The sequence below is a fragment of the Schistocerca americana genome, chromosome 4, assembly GCF_021461395.2.
Source record: "Schistocerca americana isolate TAMUIC-IGC-003095 chromosome 4, iqSchAmer2.1, whole genome shotgun sequence".
In the NCBI taxonomy this organism is placed as follows: Eukaryota; Metazoa; Arthropoda; class Insecta; order Orthoptera; family Acrididae; genus Schistocerca; species Schistocerca americana.
The window spans coordinates 789,396,933-789,417,472 of record NC_060122.1 but is presented as its reverse complement, the minus strand read 5'-3'; the positions used below and the strand labels follow the sequence as shown (position 1 = coordinate 789,417,472).

Genomic DNA, 20,540 nt, shown 5'->3' with positions numbered 1-20,540 from the left:
TTCATTCACATTAATGGTCAAAAATTCCTGAAAACCGTCATTAAAAATAAGGCAATCCTCCTTCACCTTGTATATCAGAACATAAAATCGGCCTGGTCTTGGTCCAACAGTGGTTGTTCCTCCGCACTTCCAGTTCACATTCCGAAACCTAGCAGTCGACCTGGGCAGCTTTAGAAGAGATGAAATGGCCCTTAAGCGTTTGGTACCCAGGTCGCTGGTCCAAGTTCGAAGTTACTGAGCATTCCCAGTAGGCCCCCCTGCTGCTACTTCATCTCTACTGAGAGCACCATGCCTCCCGCACCCCATATAATGAACGAAGCAAATGCAATGAATATCGATTTAGTTTTGCCTCTATACAGCAAAAGCGACTGTTAATGATTCCAGATATTAAACTGTTTGCAAATTAGAGCGAAAAGTAAATGAAAAAAGATGGTGTGAGTGAAATTATCAAAGAAAACTGAAGATCGTTTACGAATTACAATCTGGGTGTGTCGTATTGTCTGCTTACGGATGCGCCGACAACCTAGGATACACCATCCACTCAAAAGTGTCCGGTGATGCCCTTGAAATGCGGAATTGACAACTAGATGTCATGAGAGGCGGATCCGCCACTATAAAGGAGACTGGTAAAGTTGCGTTGTCAGTAGAGTAGTAGTAGTAACGCAGTGGCCCAGTGGTTCGGTCAGGGGAGTTCAGTGACATCTAACGTGGATCAGTCACTGGAAATCAATTCAATAACCTTTCAATCAGGGACATTTAAACCCTTCTAAATCAGTCAAACTCGACTGCTGGCGATGTGGTTGGGAAGTGGAAACGAGAAGAAACAAGCACAGGTAGACCGAGGAAACTCGTGTACTGACGAACAGGAATCGTCAAGACGAACAGAGGGGTTACTGTAAAAGAGTCACTCGTGAGTTCAAAAGTGTTACCAGCAGAGCTCTAAACAGTGACACTGCGCAGAGAGTTAAAAAGAATGAGGAACAATGGTCCAGTCGATCCTCATAAGTCACGTATTTGTATAGTCATTTCTAAGCGACGCTCGAGGTGGTGTAAAGCGATACGCCATGGGCCAATGGATTACTGGAAAAAGGTGAATTTGATTGCTGAATCGCTCTGTACCGTGTGAAACGCCGAGGGGTGTGTCAGCTGGGTTACGTGAAGGCCTGGAGAAATTTACCTATCAACAAAGGCAGTGACAACAGTGAAGTACGTAGATAGTTGTGTTACGATACGGGAGTCCTTATCGTTATTAGGGTGTGGTCCCCTTGTCCAACTTAAGGACACGGTACTTGAATCAGGATACGAACTCATTTACAACATTGTGTACTGCGTGCAGTAGAGAAACAGTTTGGAGACAATGAATGTATCATCATGACAGTGCACCCAGTTACAAAGCATCACCTGTGAAGCAATGTTCCTGGAATGGACTAATCTGCCCAGAATCCCGACCGACGTCAACCCAATGAAAGACCTCTGGGATGAGTTAGAACGTCGACTTCACTCTCGGCCCCATTGTGTGGCATCACTTTGTTCTCTGGTTTTGGCTCTTGAAGGTGAATGGTCTGCTACAGTCATGCAGACACCTCCTTGAAAGTATCCCCAGCAGAATTCAACGAGTCATGATGGCGGAGGGTGGACTCACCTCGTGTTAATGACCATTTACATTTGTCCAGATACTTTTGATCAGATAGTTTGTGTGACTGCATATTTCTCCATTGCCTGACGGGCGACGAACTTGTCAATTTTCAACATAAAAAATTTCATTGTGTCTTTGCAGCAAAAAATTTTGACAGTTCTTTTTTTTTTTGGTGTATTCTTCATGTAGTAAAAATGTCAGGGCAGGTTTCCACATGTCATATCTGATCGTTCTCCTGTGAGGCGTAACATTACTAGTATTTCAAAATTTATCATTTGTTACTGTTAGGAACAATGGCAGCTCAGAAATTAGCCGAAACATTTGCTTAAAGACTGCGTGTAACGGAAAAGTATGGTGAAAATCCGAGAATTTAATGGGGACATATTTGTAGGATGATTTTTTTTACTAGTTTCGCAATTACTTACCCCGGCAACGAGGCACATAATCACTTTGTTCTCTGTTTGGTAATCATTTAACTTTAGAAGCAAGACTGTACGCAACTGGTTTATAGAATTTCTGTGGGTCGTGCTGCAACGATAAATTTGACCAAACTCGATAGTTATTCTAGGAATCAGCGCGCTGTGCGAAACTTGATTGAAGAGGATTGGTATGTGCCTTACCACGAGGTAGATTCGTCCTTAGACGCACGAAAGGCTTCAATTCACTCGATTTTGTATGAGGGTTTAGCTGCGAAAAGCGTCTATTCCCGATGGCTGATGACCAAATCTCAGAAACACTCTCGTGTCGACTGGTGTAAGAAAATGCGCAAAAATTAGAAAGAGAATGTTTTGTTTCTTTTTGTAATTTGTATCAGAAACGTAAGTGTAAAGAAATATGCAAATGATACGTCGGACTGAGGAGCTATTAGCTACAACCGGCTACCAGGAGAGTCCTCAACTGGACTCTCTTCGTGCAGCCAGCTGACAATTACACGACATGTCTCTCGGCTGTGGAGTGCAAAGGGGCGGTTAAACACAGAAATGGACGAGCTTAAAGTAAGACGAAAACCCAAAGTCCTCTTCCTTATCTCATTGAATATGCAAATGTGTCGTTCGAGTTTCATGGTTCAACCATATGTAACTATTTCCAATTCATGGCGGGATGATACAGCAACCAGTGATAAGTGTTTTGAAGAGATAAACAGTCTCCGTTCCCAATAAGGCTTTATTATTTTATATTTTGTCAAAAAAAACGTTTCGCCTTGTTTAAGGCATCTTCAGATTGGTTGGCGCAACAGAGTTGAACATATAGGCTGTCGTCCATGTAAATCTCTTAGTAGGCGAACGCCGTTTTCAATATTTTAAGAACACTGCGCTTATCTCCTATGTAAAACAGTGCTTCGTTCAAATAAATAAAAGTCCTCAGTAGGTAGCTGCCCCTCTCGAGTTTTAAAAAACTTTACCCAGTGCCCTTGAGGAGTTTAAGGCGCACATAGACAAAAGAATATTTAAGAATTGCAAAAGATGAACGACATCCATTGCCTACACAGGATGTGTATAAAATTCTTGTAGTTGTGGGCTAGTATGTGTTGGTACCCCGAAAATAAGGATTAACACCTGTTAAGTTTAGTTGAACGTAAGAAGAATTGCCATCTGAGACTTACAGACAAATTTGCCCGATTTCATGACTCTTGGCCAACGAGGAGGGCCCTATAGACTCGGGTGAGTTAGTTTGCAAATATCAAAATATGTGAAATGAATGGCCGTATCTTTTGCTCGCATTGCGTTACAAGCTGATGTTTACTACACCGCTTAGTGTCTAATGCCCTTAACTTTAGACGTAAATTTTAACTTGATATGTCTACCTGTTTCTGAGAAAAAGAATTCTTAACAGTCCGACAGACCGACATAGGGAAGCTAAGTGATCCTGTAAGGGTTCCGTTTCTACCGATTGATGTGCAGTGTCATAGCGGACCCTTACCAGGTAGACGGTCCGCACAACAGACAAGCAAGGTGGGCTGCCGACCTCCCTTCAAGAGCTCATTTCAAAACCTCGCCAGTGAATATAAACATCAACAAGTCTTCAGCATAAACACGGCACTACTTCGTGAAATGCCATGTGACAGATATCAAGCAATTGGAAATAATGTGACTAAGTGTAGCACTCCACAGAATCGATGTTATAAGCACGTTAGCAGAGTGAGACAGACAGTATGTACCTATAGCTACGACAGCTCCGGCCAATATCTATGCCAGCTATAGCCCAGTAGACACTCGCCGTAAATTTCTGTAGAACTTTTTATCTTCTTGGGCGCAACGCCATTTTGGAATTGTGGAGCGTAGTATTCTCTTTGTTATTATTTCTTTTAATTGTCTTGTAACTTTTATCTGGCTTTTGTCACCACAAGAATTACTGTGTTTCGTGTTGTTCTTGAGTTTAGTAATTATTGGGCGCAAAGAAGGCGTTTTAGTTAAATAAATTGTGGTCACACTTGATCGTTAGTTCTTTCGTGCCCACACTACATGCGGAACCCTAAAAAGGAAACTCGGCCTACGACTGATCCCTGTAGCAGTGATGAGAGGACACGCCTCCAGGACTTCTTTTGATTCCCGCGGACGAAATACTGCTGTCTGTCTCAAAATAAGTAGCCGTCGCGTTTGTCTGACCAGTATGTCAAAGTCGGCAGTATCAAAACCTTTGGTGAAATCTAGTAGCATCTATATCGTGACATCATGATTATCCCTGGCGTATATCAGGTCATCACTGGCTGTAATTAATGCCGTGTTTGTGCTGTGGTGTTCATAAAGTCTGGATTGACATCTGTCATATACTTAAAATTTGCATAAGTGCCAAGCAATTTGAACGCGGACAATACATTCCAGGGTTTTGGATGCAGGGGAATTATGTTGATTGCCATGTAATCACATGGCGATTTCAGCTTCTCGATCTTTGGGATAGGTCAGGCTACGTTTCTTTTCCATGTAGTCGGATGTGTTCTACCCATGAGACTAACCAACCAACGAACCAACGGAGATTCTTCCGTAGGGTCGTATCGCTGCGCCCTAAGTTTCGAGAGCGCCTGATTTAGACACTAGGAACTCATCGGTTTAACCTGTTTCGCAGCTTTCTGTATTGATCCTAACGTTCAAGTTTCGGATTTGCCTCGAAATGTCTGTTCTTCGTCGTTTGACGCAATTCAGTTGTCAACCAACGAACAGCAGGTTTTCTCACACGGATTGGACGTACAGGAGTGTGTTTCTCGTAGAGAGTAGTGAGTTTATCATTACTTCATAGATCTCTGCCATTAATTGTAGGCTCTCTGCTTATTTGGCACCATTATTCAGAAGCAGGAGACAAAGACAAACGTCCGATTATTCTTCACCATGAGATGAACAGCTGAAATAATTCATTGTTTGACAGATAAAAGCATCTCATTGCCCGAATTCAATTCATGTATCTCCCAACGGCTTCTCTTTATTCCTTTACGTTAAACAAAAATAATGCATGGACAATGATTGTCTTCACCTCCAGTAACTTTCGTCCCATTCGAAGATCATAGTCTTAGGGTGCCACTATCAGAATGGAGGAAATGTTTACAGGGCTACTTTGATCACATGCAAAAGTGTGTACATTTTAAAGGAGACTAGTTTGAGAAAAAATAAATGGGACTGAATCAGAAACGTTTTTTTATGTATTTTGCACAAAGTTGAAGGGTACTCTCGTGTTGCAACTTACACTGGTCGTGCAGCGCTGATGTCGTGCTGCTTGTTTCAGGTCCCTGCGTGGCGGGCGTGGTGGGCCACAAGATGCCCCGCTACTGCCTCTTCGGGGACACCGTCAACACCGCCTCCCGCATGGAGTCCAACGGCCTGCGTGAGTACCACCCGACTGTTCACAAGTAATGTATCGAACCAGCCTAGCGCCCACTGTTTCCCTCGCCTGGCCTGTATAGTCTACACAGTTGTCTGCTTTTTTGTTTTCCTTTAGTCGAAATTATATGTTTTATACCCATCCCTCACGTGTAAATCTGCACACTGAGCAAACAGTTAAATAGCTTTCTTTGACCTAATTTACAAATTACAACATTTTCTAAATTTTTCGCTCTATTTAAGAGCACAGAATCATGGTCTTTTCTGAATATACGAGGCCTGTTCAGAAAGTAAGCTCCGATTGATTGCCAAATTGAAACCACAGTGAACATCAGAAATGTTTTACTTGTAACAATTAGCTACAACTTTCAGCTACTTCTCTACGTAGTCGCCGTTCTGACTTAGACTTTTGTCTTAGCGTTGTACCAACTTTTCAATAGCCTCATCATAGAAGGCAGCCGCCAGTGCTTTCCGCCAATTCTCCACGCTGGCCTACACCTCGTTGTCTGTGTCAAAATGTTGTCTTCAAAGACAGCGGTTCATGTGACCAGAGATGAAACTCAGGGGGAGACAATTGCGGACTGTATTGTGGGTAATCTAACATTTCCATTTGAAAACGATGCAGGAGCATCTTCATTGCCCCTGCAGAATGCGGCTGAGAATTGTCGTGAAGACGAAACAGCACGACAGTTATGTAATGTTAGCTGCATAGCTTCAGGCGAAATTTCTCACCAGGCCCTCGTACTTGGCGGCAGACACTATTTTCTAGACATCTTTACGCACTCACTGCGAGCTCAGAAATGAGAAGAGCGACGTGATGCTAACTGGGGTTATACTAGAGACACTACCCAACACATCTGTGCAAAGCTTTATCGGATTTTCATAGTCGTTTCCATTTCGCGACCGATCGGAGCTTACTTTCTGAACGCCCCTCGTACTTCTGCCCAAAAAGCGATTCTGGTAGCTGAAATCGGATGTTTTTTTTAATCCAGTATTTTCAGTTGTTTCACCACTTACCACTTTTTCTTTAGTCCTAACCGAGAAGTGAAATACAAATATTTATAGATTAAGCTTTGAAATGTTTCAAGATAACGAAATATTTTCATAAAAATTTTAAAGTCCTATATCACATCTTTGCGGGTATAATTTCCAAAAATAGGAATTTTTGCAGATTTACCTTTCAAAATGATTACATTATGAGATATTTTTATGAAAGTTTTTATCCCCTGTTTCACTCCTTTAGGGGTTTTAATTTCCAAAAACACTCAAACACCTATTTTTTATTTCTAACTGAGTAGTCAAATATCAATTTCCATATATATGTAGCTTACAAATGGTTTAGTAGTGCTTTACTAATGTTTTATTTTTATAAAAGTTTTTCAGTCTCTGTTTCACCACATTATGTGTTGAATTTTTAGAAACACTGAAACACGTGCTTGTTATGTCTGACCAGGAAACCAAATACCAGTTTCCTTAGTTCTAGCTTCAAAATTTCCTTAATACCGACATATTTTCAAAAAAACCTTTCAGCCCCTATTTCGCCACCTTATGGGGTGGAATTTCGAAAGAAACCTTTTCAAAGAATGCCTATCATATAACGTCAACACCATCTGCAAATTTCAGGTATCTGTCCTAAGTTTGGGGCTACTCTATGAAGAGTTAGTCATGACATTTCCTTTTATGTAAAGAGATTACCGTCAGACACCACGTTCAACTTTAGTTATCCTCAGCGAGTGAGTGCATTACACTATAATTTTAGGAATTCTACCCTGTTCACTGTATGGTTTCGAGAAAGAGAAGCAAGGAGACAAAAGAATATTTAGACTCTGAAACCAGTACACACAGATGTGAACTTACTACAACGTTGAATTTTGATGTACAACATTCTTCTTTGACTAAAAAATGGATTTATGGTTCACCAATACTGTTACTTGGGGGAACATGTTAATCGTCCTCAGTGAAGACTGTAATGATTAACGAGCAATAGGAGAAAAATTTTACGTTGATATTTGCTTACGTTCATAGTTCTCAAAACCCCACTGAACAAAAATTTGAAAAAAAAAATCCCACTTTTACTACTACAGCCATACTAGTAATATCGACTCTCAGATCGTGTATGCATCTTGTCTACTCGTAGTTAGTTGAGTGTCCTATATCCTTTCCATTCATGTAATGTTACTACCACTTGATTATGAAATCATACCTTCAATGTGTTCTCTTTTATTTTTACATTTTCACATAATTAGATTTCTGCAACTTCTCATCACTTTTATACATCGTTGTCTACTGGTTATCCTTCATGATAGCTTGTATTACTTCAACTTCTTCCTTACAGTGTTCTCTCTATGAGTATGTACGAACGATTTAGCCGTGTCTAAGTTTTGGGTTGCCAAAGAACCAGTATTATTATGGACACGGTTGGTATTATGACACATGGTCTCATTTCCGACAATAAGCAGCAGGTTGCAGATGTTTAACATGCAAAGGGTCCCCTGTAACTGCAGCACACATTTGGCAAAGGATACATTGGTTTCAGATTATAGCAGTCCCAGACATATTTATGAAACAACGGTTTTTTTGGGACAGTGTAATTGTGCAGCCTCACATGTTTCCAAGAAAAGCAATTGCTGGAACGCTTGTTGAAATCTCAACGACTCCCTACATTCAGCCTTGTGGAACAACGATTTAAATTCCCTCACCACAGTGTATTGAATCTGTTAAGAGCCAATAATTATTCATTGCTACCACTTAATTCTTTCTTTATCCCAGTTAGAATGACACGCCCTCTCAGTACTGTTAAAATGGATCCATGAAGGCTCATAAATTTCTGTAATCTGACACCTTGAAAGATTCAGTATTTCACATTTGTTTCCCCGTACCATAGTCACTGCTGAGTATCATAAGAAAAATTACTATTTAGTTGAATGTTTTTCGTTTCCATGTCACGACGTTTCTACTTGTGCTGCTCAAGATAAAACTGAACTCGCTGACTCATAAAATACGTGCAACATGTCATACGTATGCTCAGCTCAGAATTTTAATAAAAGAATCTAAAGGAGAGGAGAGACCGAATGGGTGAAAAACTGATATTTGGACTTTTCGTAAACACCATCAATAACCTTGAATAAAACGTCTTTGCAAAATGTTGTGAACAAATAATGATTATACAGATTATGCAGCAGGAATCGCCTTATAGAAACATAACACCGCAGCGCATTAAAGACGTACCGCACCTCCATTCATCACTTTAGTTTGTGTAACGTTGAAGGGGTCGACGGCGCTTTCGATCAGGGTAAATGTTGGCTACCAGTTTAGTGACAGCAAAGACTTCCAAATCTTACAGGTTCATTAGGAGCCTGGAGGTGCAGTATTTGCTAATAGTCAGTCTTCTAACCACTTTTTGATTTCAATGATGATAACAACAAATGCCATGAGATTCATTGACAGAGACTACGAAAATATCTACTTTTCACAGTGTCAGGAAGTCTGTCATTTTGTGGTAAATATTCATATGTTTTTAATTAAGTAATTCGAATTATGAGTCACTCATTCATGTTCCTTTCTTTGTTTCAGCTCTAAAGATACACGTTAGTCCAAAGACTAAGGCAGTACTGGACACGTTCGAGACGTTCGAGTTGGAACTCAGGGGCGAAGTGGAAATGAAGGTAAGCACCGCAGTCCAAAGTTATTTACCTGGCGAACAAGGGATATAAAATTAATTATTCATATTGCTCTTGACACTTAATTCTGCGCCTGGAAATTAAATACAATTTTTGACCTCATTCAACAGTAACAGGAGCTTCTGCTCAAAGTATCACTGAATGGAAATAATCTTTTATATCGGTATGGAATAGGTCTATGTACTGCCGACTGCTAACTGATGGCCAACTTCAGTGAAGGAGATGGATCGCGCCTCTAACACATCAGTTTATGGGATACATCCAAGCTACACACGTACCAATCGGCGACATATATTGATGAGCCAAAAGAATAAGATAATCTTGTTAATAACGTTTTGGTCGGCTTTTGGAACACAGGACATCAGCGAAAGTGCACAGCACGGATTCTATGAGTCTGTGGAAGGCGTCCGGAGATACGTGGCACAGGTGTCTACGTACGCGTCACGCATTACCCGTAAATTACGGGCCTGTTGTTTGTGGGCACGAAGTGGTGCCCGAGAGTGTCACATGTGCTCCTCATGATTCATGTCAGGCGAATTTGGTGCCAAAAAACATCGACGACTGTACCTTATCATCCTTTTAAACCATTGTAGCACGGTTCTGAACTTGTGACATGGGCTGTTATCTTGCTCGGAGATGCCACCACCGTTCCGGAAGAGGCTAGCACAAAATCGTGAAGTTGGTCCATTACCATGTTCTCGTAGTCTACAGCTACTTCGGTTACTGTCACAGGTCCCTTACTGTGATGCCCACAGCATCATACTGCCCACACTGACTGTGTGGGCTCCGATTACGTATTTTCCATGCTTCATCACCTAGCTTCAAGCCATCAGGCGATATCCAGTCTCACCGTGGTCAACGGTCTTAATGCTTTGGCCTGTGATATTGTTCAAAATGTTTATGTACGCTGTTCTTAGCGGACATCTGATTTCCATTCCTAAGAGTGGAGTGGCGAGTCATCCTAGATGGAAGATGAGGGTTGCATACCTGTCATTAGACGTCCTCCTACGTTCGTCAGTTTCCCGTGAGAGTAACGTGTTCGCTACAAAAGACGCAACTTGTCCCTATGTAGTAATTAGCTGCGAGAAAACGCCATTCACTTATTCTACGTGTCCCAGTGAGTTACCATTTATATGTAGTCATAAAAATGCGAAAGGTCATTACTACATGACCATCAATGCACCGCACATAGAAGTGTAATGATCTTGAGAGACTATCTAGGACAGTACAACTGTAAGTTTTCATCCACGAATGTTGTGATTTCCACAAATACAATTTTTTTCGTATGAAAATGTAACGACTGATATGGATTCACGTATTATTGCATCTAATCACAAAGTCTTAGTTACATTATCGAGGTACAGACCATTATACTGAATCTAGGCGTGAAAATTTAAAGTTTATTATAACGGCAATGACAGTAATTATAAGAAATGCTGTGTTGGCAACGTTTGGTGATAAGGCCCATTTCAGTATCCGGTATCACACAGAAAACCACTACAGAAATTTGATTTTTGTAGCGATAGTGGTGGTGATGGGAGTCGTCTTAAGAGATAGCTGTATCGTACGTAAAGATAGACACATTTGCATGAGGCCAGTCAGTTATCTCCATAATTGCCTGCAGCCTTAGCTAGTCTTCTGTCATCACTGGGAGAAAATGCCAAACAGTGAAACAACTATTATAGTTTACTGTAAAATAACTAATAACGTATAATAAAGTACTAATTTCAAACAAGAGCCCGTTAGAAATGGTGAAGTTCTCTAAGTTGCTTGTAATCATCTTTTACAAACTTACTACTACCTACTTTTACAATTATAACTGAATACTTTATTTCATAAAAATTAGTCACTAGTACTAAGCTTCTGATATACGCGGTGTAAATTTTAAGTTGACGAACCAGAATAACTCGAAAAATAAGATTCACAGGAAAAAATTTGTAGAATCCTAAGTCGATTATTTTCGAGGGGGACATCTGCTGGTGCTAAAATTAGCCCGCCACCCCAGACCCCTGGGGGTGGGGCGGGAGGCAACTTTAAAATTTCAAGTGGGAACCCCAATTTTTTATTGCTGAATCAGATTCTACATAAAAAACAACGTACATTTTGTCTTAAACATTTGTTTTGATTCTTGGTAGTTGGCTCTGTAATTCAAGAAAATCCATGTTCACATTTTTGCGTCTAAAATGATTACGGATGAATAAAAAATACTTATCTACTTCATAAATTTTGATTCGCTAAAACAAATAGGCTGGGGTTTCAGAGGGAGGAATTAGAGTTTTGCAAAACTTATACGAAACTGAGGAAAAAATTAATATTTGGGTCAACATTTTTAAAACTCTAGTTCCTCTCTCTCAAACTCCACCGTATGGGGGGAGAGGGAGAGTTTTAGTCTTAGCGAGTCAAAATTTACGAAGTAAATAAGTATTTTCTATTTATGCGTAACAGTTTTCCACGCATAAATGAGGGCATGGATTTTCTTAAATTACAGCGCCAACTAACAAGAATGAAAACAAATGTTTAAGACAAAAGGCACGTAGTTTTTTTTTTATGTAGAGTCTGATCCTGTTATACAACATGGGGGTTCCCATTTGACATCTTAAAGTTGCCTCCCGCCCCACGACCAAGGGGTTAGGTGGCGTGCTAATTTTAGCACCAGCAGATACCCCGTTCGAAAATAATCAACTTTGTATTCTACACATTTTTTCGTGTGAAGCTCATTTTTCGAGTTATTCTGGTTTGTCAATTAAAAATTTACACCATGTAGACAGACATACTCGTTTGCCAAAGTTTAAGGAACTTTAATCTGTAAAACTACCTGAGGTAGCGTGATAATACACGTACTAATATATTCCACGTGAAAAGTGAAGCGTGAAAGTTGCGCGGATACGAGATGTACCATAAAATCGGGCATTGCTGAGCAGTTGCGCTCTTCGATATCCCTCTGCAAGTGATACACAGGACGTCAGTGGTAAGAGTGACGACATGACGGGCAGTGGCTTCTCCTGGGTTAACTAGCGCTCTACAGAGTTCAGAAGGCGACTGAGCTGGTGGTGTTCACTGTTGTGATACTTCAAACCTCACACTGTACGCATGATGCCCGCAGCTCGTGTTGTGGTGCCTCTGGATCATAGGGTCCCGGGTTCGATTCCCAGTTAGGTCGGGGATTTTATTCACCCGGGCACTGGATGTTTGTGGTGTCCTCATCATCTGATCATCCCCTCATTATCATTCAAGACGTGGCGAGACTGGAAATGGGAAGATTGGGAACTTGTACAGGCAATGATTACCACGATGTAGAGCGCCCCACAAACCAACATCATCATCATCATCTACGCTTGGTCACTGCTATATGAGTGCAGGGAGCTTCACAATCTGATCAAATGTGCGCTGGCACCTATTAGGCGAATTTAACATGGGATGTGTCTACCCTTCGCCCGTGTGAAATCTTGAATTCCGCTTGGGACACTTTCAATGGAGTGTCTGGATGTTTGTGGAGGAATGGCAGGCCGTTCGTCCTGAGGAGCCGAAACCAGAAAAGGGAGCGATGTTGGGGGTTGGGGTCGGGAGCGAAGTCGACTTCCTGACAACTCCTCCCAAAAGGATTCCATTGGGTTCGGAACACTGGGCAGGCCAGCCTATTTCATGAACGTTATTTTCCCCAAACCATAGCCTCACAGATGTTGCTATATGACAGGATGCACTGTCGTGCTGATACAGTCACCGTTTCCGGACTGTTCCTCTATTGATGCCGCAACACAATGCTGTAAAATGTGTTCGTATCAGTCCCCACTAAACGTTTTCGTAAGTGCAATAAGTTGATCGCACTCTAAACGCGAAAAACACTCCACCACCTTCTCCGCATTTTACTCTTGGAACTATACATGATGACAGATAATATTCTCAAGGCACAGTCATACCTAAACTCTCTGATTGGATTGCCACATGGTACTGCGTGATTCATCACATGAAATCCAGCCATCCACAGTCCAATGGCGTCGATCTGTACACTGTCTCAGGTGCCGCTGAGCACCGACTGCAGAAACTCATGATGACAGATAATATTCTCAAGGCACAGTCATACCCAAACTCTCTGATTGGATCGCCACATGGTACTGCGTGATTCATCACATGAAATCCAGCCATCCACAGTCCAATGGCGTCGATCTTTACACTGTCTCAGGTGCCACTGAGCACCGACTGCAGAAACGTGTGGCTTATGTAGAGCTGCTCGACCATTTCACCACGTTCTTTTTCAGTTCCTACCCACAATCATTGTGCTGAACTGCTGGTAGGACTTTGGATTAACAAGTGGTTCCTACTTCTGTTATCATGCGACTGTTTTAGAACCACAGTCCGCAATGCTTCACGATCCCTGTCCGCCATTACATGAAGCCTGCCTGGTCATAGGATAGCTGCAGTTCTTCCTTCACCCATCCACTTAACAGTCACGTCATCAACAGACAACACGGATAGCTTTAGAGGGACTGAAGTGTTCCTGATGGATTTGTTAGCCAGGTGATATCCAATGAGTAGCCAAGTTCTAAGTGTGTGACCTCTCCCGACCGATCCATTACGCTGTTACTGCTTGTCTACTGACAACACAATACACCTCGCTTCCTTTTATTCTGGCCGTTTCGCATCTCTAATGGTCAATTCCTCATTACATAGGGGCATCCAGATTCTTTGGATCAGATAGTGTATCTTTCTGCTCAAGATCCTCATGTTGTCCGTTCTCGTACACCATATCAGATCTCTACTGTGGGACAGAATCATGCATCAGAGACCGAGCGAGGTTGCGCAGTGGTTAGCACACTGGACTTGTATTTGGGAGGGCGACAGTTCAAACCCTCGTCTGGATATCCTGATTTGGGTTTTCCATGATTTCCCTCAATCGCTTCAGGCAATTGCCAGAATGGTTTCTTTGAAAAGGCACGGCCGATTTCCTTCCCATCCTTCCCTACTCCAATGGGACCGATGACCTCGCTGTTTCGTCCCATCCCCAAACCACTCAACCAGCCATCCATCAGATGCAAACTATGCACCGCACCATTGCAGTAAGTCTTTCCTGTAAGTCCTAGATGTCACAATATTCATAAGAAATAGTGCTAGCGGCCAACGAGCTCAGCGGGATATTTCCTCAAATCAGAATAATGCATATCATGAGATAGTTTCACAATACTGGCGTGTCTGCAGCATAACTGAAGGGCATGCAAAATGAAGATATGGCGTGAAATAATCCTTAGACCACTTAGTGACTTTGGTGCAATGAGAATTCTAAACTTCCCTTATTTGGATCATTCACTATGGCAACTTGATATATTTATCGAGGGGGTTGGTATGAGGGGAAGACATCACGTCGGTCACCAAACACACACAGCAACCTCTCAAAGTTGACGATTCACTGTTGGACGAGCTAGAAGCTTCCACAAGTCTCTAGCCAAGGCGGGTTCTGTGCTAGTTCTTCACTCTGTGTTTTTGTAAAATTCGCTTTGTGTTTTTGTAGAATTCGTCTTATCTCCCCGGATTATGAGCCACAAAACGGAATCAACGCAGTGGCAGCATTCTCCAGAGGTTCCTCCTCTGTTTCCACCAGTTGTACAGTGTATACTTACATGGGTGTGGTGTCTGTTTCTTCGGACATGTCTGAAAGAAGACTCCATATCCGTATAACTATATAGTTCTGGCAATACCGGCCATAACCTTCTTCTTTTGTGCGGATGCACACATATTACACGAACTCTTACGGGACTTGCTAAGAGTGTCTTCCACGAGTAATGAGTGCGTTGGGTAGGGACACTACGAATATGGTGTGTGGAAGTATAGGGTGGGAATGTGGGTCCCGCGGGAGGCGTGCGCGAGATAGTCCCTGCAGTCGCGCTATCCTCTACGCCCTCGGTGGCTCGGATGAATCGAGCGTCTGCAATGTAAGCAGGAGATCCAGGCTTCGAGTCCCGGTCGGGGCACACATGTTCACCTGTTCCCGTTGATACACATCAACGCCCGTCAGCAGTTGAAGGTATTAATATATAATTCTAGTTTAGTTGTAAAGTGATGTGGGACGCTGTGCCCTGCTAATTTGTCACTCCGTGTAGCTGTTCTTCTAGAACGCCGTTCTAAATGCTTAGGTTCTTAGTTGAGACTCTCATTGCTGAACAGGGTGCGAGTCCTATGCGCCAGTATTTTGAGCAGTCTTTTTCTCTGCGCTGGGTCGCTATAGCTGTCTGCCTGTAGATGTAGTTTGGTGTGCGTCGCTCTGAAGATGAAGAACGACTAGCGTGGCGAGATGACCTAAATTCGACTGCATTTTGGGCACTGCTAATAATTCGAAATATAATGTTTAACTACTCAGAAATGGTGGAGTACATGAAAGTTCCGAAATAACTTCCTGACTGCGTCGACGGCGGTAACTGAGAAAGAAAACACTGCACTACAAAGTCAGGGTCACCTGATGAGCTGAAGGAAAGCCCGATCTTGCAGAACCAGTCAAACGCAGGAATTACGTTGATGTATTATTGGCATCAAGCTGCTGCTTAATGAACAGTTTTTCACCATCTCTCCCCTCTCACACAATGACTAGCTGCCCGTTCTCTCGTCACATAATCTGGTACACTCCGGATTTGTACTGAAACGAGTCGAATTTTTTTTATTCTCAGGGTAAAGTCGGTATTACTGGTGAAACGAACGGTACTTTTGACTACAGTTGTACCAATGCAGCACCGTTGTTCAAAATATATTATAATGAAATACTCAGCTAGTGACTGAAAAGAATTTCCGTCTTTGTTTCACTAAAGAATAGCTGTCAAAAGTTGAGTATTCTGTTTCACTTAGCAGCCTACATTGTTTGTTGTGAGGACAGACGAACATACGATTTTTAGGCGTGTTTTGTTAACAGTTTCATGCAAATAATCTCTATTCACATTGCTGTGACAATACTTCATAACAATGAACAGTAGACATAGTGGGACAGAGCATGTAAATAAAATTATTGTACTAATTTCCAGTACGTAAAATGTGGTTCCGTAAAACAGAATTGCAATGGATGTGTTCTTCAGTCGTTTGAAAATACTACCCACAATTTTATGTTAATGACTGATATTTCACATATACATTTACATCTACATCTACATGATTACTCTGCAACTCACATTTAAGTGCTTGGCAGAGGGTTCATCGAACCACAATCATACTATCTCCCTACCATTCAACTCCCCAACAGCGCGCGGGGAAAACGAACACCTAAACCTTTCTGTTCGAGCTCTGATTTCTCTTATTTTATTTTGATTATCATTCCTACCTATGTAGGTTGGGCTCAACGCAATATTTTCGCATTCGGAAGAGAAAGTTGGTGACTGAAATCTCGTAAATAGATCTCGCCGCGACGAAAAACGTTTTTGCTTTAATGACTTCCATCCCAACTCGCGTATCATATCTGCCACACTCTCTCCCCTATTACGTGATAATACAAAACGAGCTGCCCTTTTTTGCACCCTTTCAATGTCCTCCGTCAATCCCACCTGGTAAGGATCCCACACCGCGCAGCAATATTCTAACAGAGGACGAACGAGTGTAGTGTAAGCTGTCTCTTTAGTGGACTTGTTGCATCTTCTAAGTGTTCTGCCAATGAAACGCAACCTTTGGCTCGCCTTCCCCACAATATTATCTATGTGGTCTTTCCAACTGAAGTTGTTTGTAATTTTAACACCCAGGTACTTAGTTGAATTGACAGCCTTGAGAATTGTACTATTTATCGAGTAATCGAATTCCAACGGATTTCTTTTGGAACTCATGTGGATCACCTCACACTTTTCGTTATTTAACGTCAACTGCCACCTGCCACACCACATAGCAATCTTTTCTAAATCGCTTTGCAACTGACACTGGTCTTCGGATGACCTTACTAGACGGTAAATTACAGCATCATCTGCGAGTAACCTAAGAGAGCTGCTCAGATTGTCACCCAGGTCATTTATATAGATCAGGAACAGCAGAGGTCCCAGGGCGATTTCCTGGGGAACACCTGATATCACTTCACTTTTACTCGATGATTTGCCGTCTATTACTAGGAACTGCGACCTTCCTGACAGGAAATCACTAATCCAGTCGCACTTTCCAGTGTTGTATGATTTCTGCACGGTCATATGTACATACTCCTGCACGGTGTAATTATTTTCAGTTAAAAGCTACTAATGGGTAAATTTGCCCCCGATAAAAATTCTAAGGGCGGTGTGTGGCTCCTGGCAGCGCGGGCACCATAGCAGTTAATACATGTGGTGTATTGGTAACCATCTGTGGCATGTAGCAGTGACTTTTCACAAGCCATGTGCCTATACTTGTATGTTACTTGTAAATCATAATACTAGCATCTTACCTTATGGGTTTAAATGTGGAAGGAAGAAATCGTTGCTCTAATTTTTCTTGTTACAGCATTCAGTTTGCCTGACATCTGTTGCAGGGTAAAGGGAAGGTGACGACGTATTGGCTGCTGGGTGAGAAGAAACCTCAGCAACCAAATGGCGGAGCCATGACGCAGTCCATCAGCAACAACAGCAACGTCTCGCAACAGCCAGCAACCGGCAACAACATCCTGCCACCGGTGCCAACTCCACAGCAGCAGGCAAACAACATCAGTGGTCAGCAACAACAGAACCAGATGTCCAACAACGTGAGCAGTCCACCGCCGATGTCGCAGCCTAACAACGTGAGCAGTCCACCCGCCAACAAAGTGAACAACAACAACGTCGCCAAACTGCCACCCAGGGACACCGGGAACCACGTCATCACCCCTCCGCCCGGAGTTACCACGCCGTTGCTCGCACCAACAGAAATGGTCTGAGGGGCTTCCACGACGCAACCATCGCGTTTCGATGTGCAGTGGCAGAGCATTTGTTGATTATATGTCTTGCTGTGATTCTGAACTTGTTAACTGAAACTCCCACTATCTTAAGAAAGCACGCTGCACTACGCCACTATTTACTTTCCACCTGCAGAAGATTGTCGCCACAGGCAGCTGTCATTTACGTGGAAGCGGGTGATAAAGACATTACAGGCTGTGCCCCATATTTTGGTTTATTTCAGCCTTTCTCGTTCAAAAGTGACTTACTGTATCTTTTGCTCTACTTCTTTGATAACAGAATTGAAAAATACATTTTCGGAGATTTGCTAATAGCACATACATCAAATGCACGGTAAGCTTGCTTTGTGCATGCTACATTCAATATTTCGTCTCTGCCATCCTCTGTACTAATTTCTAAAGTGTTTCTCTACTGCTGTATAGGGTAACATGGTATAAGGTAAGCTATTCCGTCGACAGTACCCAAACAATCTATGGTAATGTACAGAGGTTTTCGTAACACTGTACAAAACAATTGAATTGTCATTGAGAGAGAATAATTTTATTTAAAAATTTGTACAATCCCTTTAACTGTGGCAGTTTTATGTCCATTGGCATCGTTTGTTGTTCTTTAACATGTCGAGCGCTTCTATAAAACTATACACACGTTATTTGTAACTCTTACTAAAGTTAATTACAAAACTCCTGTTACATTTCATACACGAAAATCAAAATACTTAGGCTCAGCTGATGTTTACCTTCCTACCTCAGGTCTAACAGTAAGGAATGACTATGGATATTAGGCCAGAGCAAGGATACGAGAAGCTTCTAATGGAAACAGCTTCGTGGTATTGAACCTTTGTCTCCTCTTTGTGTCTCACACTGGACTTGAACAGTTCTGATTGTATCGTACATTAATGCATCAACATGAGACAGACCTTTAACTATACACTTTTCTGCTGTTACTCACAGTCCCACAACTTCCTCCTCTCCTAATACGGACAATGAGCTACACTTTTATGTCGACTAAAACGAAAAATTGATGTAAATTTCTTACTCGTTACTGAAAGTTTTCAAATTTTATACTACCTGTTCCTCTTCTTCCTGGGAATTGATGTTGTTGCTGTGGTTACGAGTATTGCAAAAAGAGCGCTAGTACAGATTATACTTTATTTCCAGGAATTTTCTTAAAACTAGTGACTATATTCCCTCAAAATATAAAAAAGTCATGGGCACTTGTGACTCGAAACAAATTTTTCTATCTTCTTTACACACTTCAACAATAATCATCAGTTGTTAACCGTTATTCGTGGGTGCAAACTAAAGACGATGTAAGAAACATTGGCTGAATACTTCCAGGGCATGTGGGATATTCTAATTGAGAAGTGCAGCACAGTTCAATTCTATTTATAAAATTACATCGTGGCCAGTAAATGTGGATTTGTGTACTAAATGCAAGACAAATTATTCACTGACAAAGACTTCATTGTGTGATTTAGCGGGAACAAGAAACACATCGCGCCATATTAGTTACCTGTTTTTGGGAAGGGTCCTAAGTGTTAAGAGATGTTAATAGAAACCAGTAAAGTTACCAAGGAAGCAGAACTGCACTGCAGTTGCATGCCTCTATTTTTAAGAACTGTACCAAACATCTCAGCCAAAGATGGAATAATATTTCATATATCAGTGTTTAACAATGAAGAGATACCATTCATTACTTATTTAAGAGAACGTTTAATCATATCATCTGCCATATTTGTTTGTCCATCGATTGATATAATATTTCATGACATTTATTGTAAATATAGTTTGTTATATTATGTTAACTTTATTCATGAATAAATATTTTATGGAATGTGTAACTAAAATAATTTGTATTTCATTTGTTTTCCTTTGCATTAAGGCTTCGTTGTTCTAACACAGTTTCAGCAGCATTTACTTTGCAAATGAACTAAGACGAGAGTAAAAAGTTGTCTGTTTAACTACCAATAATTACTTTGTGCGACACATGTGTTAATTTGATTCTTAATGACTCGCACTGTCGCATTGTATCTAATTATAAAGGTTAAGTGTGAAGGCAACGTTGCAGTTTCGTACTCGAATCACTCTAGCTTGTCATATTCACACTCTACGTCTGAAGGCAGAGAAACTGGATGCAACGTTTTACTTTTTAGGCACAGAGACTTCAGGTCAAAGGAAGAATAGTTAGTCTTTCAGTCTCGTCGATAAAAGTGTTTTGGACACAAAACTGAATTTTCTTGGGGTTATTTGACAAAGAGAGAGTAGTCTGTTACCATCAATTGACGATGACCCATCCCAGAATTCACATGACGTTGATTAATGAAGTTGCAAGAAATCGGAGGAGATCTAAATTTCTTTCCTCTCGAGTATGAGTTAAGTAAATTCAATAGACCACAATCTTCGTCAGTTGCTTAGAAAACCCCTAAAATTTTCGTACTGCATGACGTGGGACGAATAGCTAGTGCTGTACACTAAACCATTAGGGCAATGTAGAAAGCGGATGGTGACCATTCACAAACGTTCACCACAGGTAAGCAAAGTACGTCATTTACTCAGTGACTGAA

The 20,540-nt window shown here is 41.6% G+C and overlaps 1 protein-coding gene across 2 annotated transcripts in view; it reads left to right on the top strand.

Annotated features, from left to right (window-relative positions):
* Positions 1-19,740, top strand: part of LOC124612952 (atrial natriuretic peptide receptor 1-like) — a 1,199,832-nt gene extending 1,180,092 nt beyond the window's left edge. For both annotated transcript variants that reach the window (XM_047141468.1, XM_047141467.1), the window contains 3 exons: positions 5,351-5,449; positions 9,019-9,110; positions 17,578-19,740. In XM_047141468.1, the coding sequence (XP_046997424.1) occupies positions 5,351-5,449; positions 9,019-9,110; positions 17,578-17,958 (572 nt within the window). In that variant the 3' untranslated portion in view covers positions 17,959-19,740. The remainder of the gene's footprint in view (positions 1-5,350; positions 5,450-9,018; positions 9,111-17,577) is intronic.
* The last annotated feature ends 800 nt before the right edge of the window (positions 19,741-20,540 follow it).